This window comes from Nicotiana tabacum, chromosome 22 (assembly GCF_000715075.1).
Source record: "Nicotiana tabacum cultivar K326 chromosome 22, ASM71507v2, whole genome shotgun sequence".
In the NCBI taxonomy this organism is placed as follows: domain Eukaryota; kingdom Viridiplantae; phylum Streptophyta; class Magnoliopsida; order Solanales; family Solanaceae; genus Nicotiana; species Nicotiana tabacum.
The window spans coordinates 156,120,083-156,125,453 of record NC_134101.1 but is presented as its reverse complement, the minus strand read 5'-3'; the positions used below and the strand labels follow the sequence as shown (position 1 = coordinate 156,125,453).

The 5,371-nt window shown below is 34.9% G+C and overlaps 1 protein-coding gene across 1 annotated transcript; it reads right to left on the bottom strand.

Moving 5' to 3' along the window:
• Nucleotides 1-1,213: 1,213 nt before the first annotated feature.
• On the bottom strand, nucleotides 1,214-5,129 carry LOC107810890 (uncharacterized). The gene is made up of 7 exons (XM_016635723.2): nucleotides 4,871-5,129; nucleotides 4,465-4,522; nucleotides 3,506-3,802; nucleotides 3,358-3,406; nucleotides 3,175-3,269; nucleotides 2,482-2,606; nucleotides 1,214-1,401 (listed from the first exon to the last, which is right to left on the bottom strand). The coding sequence occupies exons 1-7, from the start codon at nucleotides 5,005-5,007 to the stop codon at nucleotides 1,341-1,343; spliced, it is 822 nt and encodes a 273-aa protein (XP_016491209.1). The 5' UTR covers nucleotides 5,008-5,129; the 3' UTR covers nucleotides 1,214-1,340.
• Between the last annotated feature and the right edge of the window lie 242 nt (nucleotides 5,130-5,371).

Below are 5,371 nucleotides of genomic sequence, written 5' to 3'. Positions count from 1 at the left end.
TATAAACTGCACCTCCCACTGCTTTTTGTTCTGCAAAATTCTTTTAGCTTTACTTTTTTTCCTCTTTCCCACGTACTAGTTGACTAATCCCTATTATGTTAAGTGTGAATTACTCTTGTGGCAATACAAACAACCTTGCTACTGTATGATTTATTTTCAAAAGAGTCTATATGATTTTAATTTCAAATTGTATCCTACTTTTAATTCTATAACCAAATTCGGAATAAATTTAGATCTTAAGCATGCTAACCTTAAATAATGTAAAACAAATGTTGATTATTTGAATAAGAGGGTATTGAGTTCCATCACGCAATAGCCTTTTAAATTGAAAGAATATTTAAATTTAATACTCTGTTTGGTTAGCAAACCAGGTATAAGTTATTCCGGTGTTAATTTTAACACCGGGATAACTTATACCTTATAGAATGTGGGGTAATTAGCACTGGTATAACTTATACTTATTAACACCAGGATAACTTATACCTTATAGAATGTGGGGTAATTAGCATCGGTATAACTTATATCTTCTTCTTAGAAATTATGCAATTGTCATTCTTAATATAACATACCAAACAATGAATAAACAACAATCTCAGCATAACTTATCCCAATATAACTTATACCGGTATAAATCGTATTCCAACCATTAAAGTTCCAGTTTAGATTTGTACCAGCACTTTTAGCTGACATTCCAATGAAAATTTTCAGTTGCTTGTATTAAATATTAAAAAGAAAAAGAGTGTATCAAGATGCTCTACTACAAGTTGTATGCGGATTGAATCCACAGTTTGATACATACGAATAGGGTTCTTGCGCCTCTAGGTTATGATATTCCTTTTCTACACAAGCAAACTTTTCTAGCACATTATTATGAAATTCTAACCTTAGATTCACTGTGGAGACCGTTTGGGAATGGCTAGTAAACTAGTAGTAATACAACTAAAACATATATTTCAGTCTCAATTTTTTTATCACGATGTCAGTACCGGCAATATGAACCAGACTAGTTACTACTGTTATATTTATCTGGAGTACCTATGAATATTTAATTACTTAACAATTCTATTGGAGAGAGCACACAAACTCAATTATACGCTGAAGGTGTAACACCAGAAACGATCTCTTCAAGACAGGTTCATCACTTGCTAGTATAGGTCAACATTAGTACATTATTAGGAAAAAGCATGATAAGGTCGAAGTCACTATCAACATCAATTCTATTACAAGAATACATGTGCTATGAAGGTAACCTCTGTTTTTTTTTTCTTTTATGCGTGGGGGTGGGGGGAGAGTTGGGGGGAGGGGGTGGGCGGCAAGGTTAAGGAAGAAGGAAGCCATCCTCACTCTTCAGTTGGAGAAATCCTGGAAGCCAAGCCCTTGATAATATGCCGACACTGAAACCTGACAAGTCATTGAAGCTAAAACCATTAAGAATTAGCACACATGGACCCTGTCAATGTACAGTAGAGGATTCTATTCTCAGCAGTTCCCTTTGCCCAACTTTATCTTTGCCTAAAATCTGAGGTAGAAATAAACATAACATGGAAAAACAACTAAGCATATAAAAAGCCATTGCAGCTGCTTCCCTGAGCTAACTGATAATTACATGGACACTCTTCAGGGTCCCCAGTAGTTCGGAAATGTCAATTCACACAATTTCAGGAGGCAGGCCGAAGAATATTTAATACCGACTCAAACAGAAATTGCAACAACTGCTGCACTAACCAATGGTATAACTAACAGGACTGTCGGTTTATAGCGAATAACTTCTAAACATCTCTATGAACATACAAATAAAAACTTTGGTTTGGATTCAAAACTGATCAAAGCCTCTGTTTTTTCACGCTTTTAGACAGGATGCTTCCACCACTTCATACCATGACTGATTTTTTAATCAGATGGAAAGGGCCAAAAACTCAAATCCCACCGTTGCAGGTGTAAAAAAAAAAAAAGTTAAAATGTTAAGACATGATTTAAAGGTTCACATTACATTGTGCTCAACTTTATACATGATGCCGACTTACTATAGTGCATTTTTTCCCCTCATACCATCTTATTTTAGCCAATGAACTAAATTATGTCCCAGGATGCCAAACCTTTGAAAAAAACATTAAAACAACAAATGAAGTATTTATGACAAAAGCTAAGATGGCAAGCATTATTGGATCCCCAGTAAACAATTTAACAGCCTTTTTAGCTAGAGCATCATAAGTTCTTGGATTCACTATATTTCAATATGAATGATAATCTGCGCAGAAAACAGTGAAACTGAAATCTTAGTGATGAGAGTTGACAAAAATCCTTCGTACTCCCCATTTTTTGAAGCATAAAACATATTGAATGAAAGTTTGAATTCTCTTTTCCTTTTGTTGCCAGATTTCTGAATAGCAATGTCAATGACAAGGATAGATCAAGAAAACACAAACATATAAAAAAAGGATAAAAGATATAGAGTTATCATGGACTGAAAACTGAAATTACCAGATAACGTCTTCGAGTTTAGAACTATGCGATGTGATTGCTTTAGCAGTTTGAGTATCATCAGCACATGCTTCTCTTTCAAGATTTTTGCTTTTACAACTAAACCGCAATTTCAAAGGCACTATCTGCACCGCCACATGTTAAATGCTTGTCAGCAAAGCATTTATAGAAGCAAAATAGTGTATCATAGTGATGCTTCATAAATATAAGGCTTTGAATAATGAAGTTAGATATCATGTTAGGCCTTGATAATAAAAAACACATGCTAGACTCTCAATGGACGATCGTTATTTATTAAAAGCTAACAGGAACTTCAACGTCCATCTCTAGCTCACATCAGTCCAGCTATTGTTTCAAATTTTGCAAGCTGTATCCGTAATGAACTGGGGAAGAGAGGGGATATAAACCAGTCAATCAGCATTATTTTTGCTTGGGCAAAGAAAATGACGAAAAGAAGGGGAGAAATTAGGAGGGAGCTTCTATATGCAAAGCACCAGCTCAGGAAAGATTTCATTCTCATCAAATTGGTATTACGGAAGCTTGAAGATGATCAATAATTGACGAGCACAGCTGAACCAGCTAATACTGATAAACATCAGAATTATCATGAAGAATGTCTACCAGGAGAATATGCATCCCCAGAACCGAATCACAACAATTTAGAATTCAAAGGAACAATCTCTGGGAATATACCTTTTTACTGTACCTAAAATCCCTCTTTGGAAGAAAATGCAAAGGCAAGTTGATTGAAGAAGAAGCTTGAACCAATAGGAACAACTTGGTTGTACCTAAAAGGATATGAGACTAGCAATGAATCCCCAGCAAGTATATCTTTTTTATTGTATCACTAATAGATAGTAATTGCCAATAAAATACCAGCAGTGGAGGTAGATCCTGCACCCTTTGAAATTAAGACCCGAATAGCCTGTGTAAAAACAGAAACCCAAATTCATGCACAATAGAAATATATCGATATATATATATAGAAATGTGAGATGTAACATAAATAAACAAAAGAAGAAACCTTCTTTGAAAGTGCTTCCACAACTCGATTCCTAGTAAAATCTCCTCCTGAGGCTGCCGTTTCATGCGAAAAGCAGAGCTCATACACATGTAGCGGGCGCAAAGGACTAGGCCCAAGAATCAGAACAACCCTTTGAATAGCAGGAAATTCCGTGATCATCAATTGAAGAGCAGTCTTGAGACTAGATATAGTGTTCATTAACTTATCTAGTCTTCTTATTCCCATCCTCACCTCCCTCTTCCTGGCGACATGCTTTCTACGTGAAGGGCCCGTTTCTGCGTGTAAAAGAGCTGTCTCCTAAAGGAAAGCCAGTACTAGGTCATAGCGCTAGAGATACGAGTACCACAAAAGATGGTTACAAACAGAACAACGGTTTCGAAAGCAAGTTGCAATGTCTCTTTCCTTACGACTAAATTCTCTTCTATCAATTGTTATTGGAGTTCAAGCAGAGTTCTGCAAAAATGCTCTAGGATACAATATGACCTGAAACCTAAGTACATTATACACTAACAGAATTAGATTTCTAAACAAGAAAATCAAACTATCTAACTAACAAGAAAGTTTATAATATTTCTTGATTCGGGTAATGTAGAATAGAAAGCCAGTGAAAGATAATTGTTGCAGTGGACTTATTCCGTATATGTACCATACAACTTTCAATATCTAGCAACATTTATAAAGACAAAACTCGCTAATTCATAAGCCAAAAACCTATGTACATCTGTGAAAACAGATCTCTAGTATTAGACACCACTTTTGTTCATAACATACTTCAAAACTTCAACTAGTACGTATTACTTTAATTTTGTTTTGATTTACCAAAAGTAGATAAAAATTAAAAAAAAATACCCATTTACTACATTATCTTTCCGTGAATTTAAAAATTAGACTTCAAAAATATCAAAATCCCGCTACAAAAAGAGCAGCATACTTTAAAGTAAATGATAGTGTTCACTTACCAATTCCGCATATTCAGTGTTCAATACGTCATATTCTAGAGTGAGATCCTGCAGTATGCTGCGCAATTAAACAAACAACATACAGGCGATTAATTAGAGCAGCACCAGAGAAGCAAACAACATAAAAATCTGAACAAAATCAAATTAGTACAAAATTTTGTACTCCTGTTCCAGTTTATGTGAAACTATTTACTTTTTGGTCCATTCCAAAAAGAATGAACCCTTTCTAAATTTGGTAACAATTTAGCTTAAAGTTACAACTTTACCCTTAACGAGAAGCTTTTATAACCACACAAATATTGTGGGCCCCATTTGGACTTGTTTAGTACCACAAATTTCAAAAGTATTCATTTTTTACTTAAATTCTGTGCTCAGTCAAACAGGTTACGGAGTGAGTACTACTTACGAAGGGATTTGCTGGTGCATATAGAGGACGAAACCTAAGATGTCAGTAACAAGATGGAATCTGATAGAGCTGTTGAGAGTATCTGAGATTGTTTCGATGTCTGTGAAACCTACTTCACTTTCTCCTTCCCCTTCCATCAGCTCTCTATAGTCGTCTGATTTGGGTAATGTAAATTCAAATTAACACTTTAGCGCGCTGGTCCGAGTTTTGGCTCCGATTTTCCAATATATTCCCCACTTTACTTTTATTACTAAATTATTATTATTTTTCTCGAAAGGTTTGAAAAAAAACGTCTTTGGAATTTTGAAGTAAGACAAGGTCCATTGCTTTGGTCACTCAACTATCACATATTATCTATCAAAGCCATCTTTCTTTCATTTGTAACAACAAAATCACTTAACTATATCAATAACACTTAGAAGGTCACTCAATTAGATTTCTCAAACTTTTGATCGCCAAATATGTATTTTACCCTCTAAGGGGTCGTTTGGTATGAGGTAT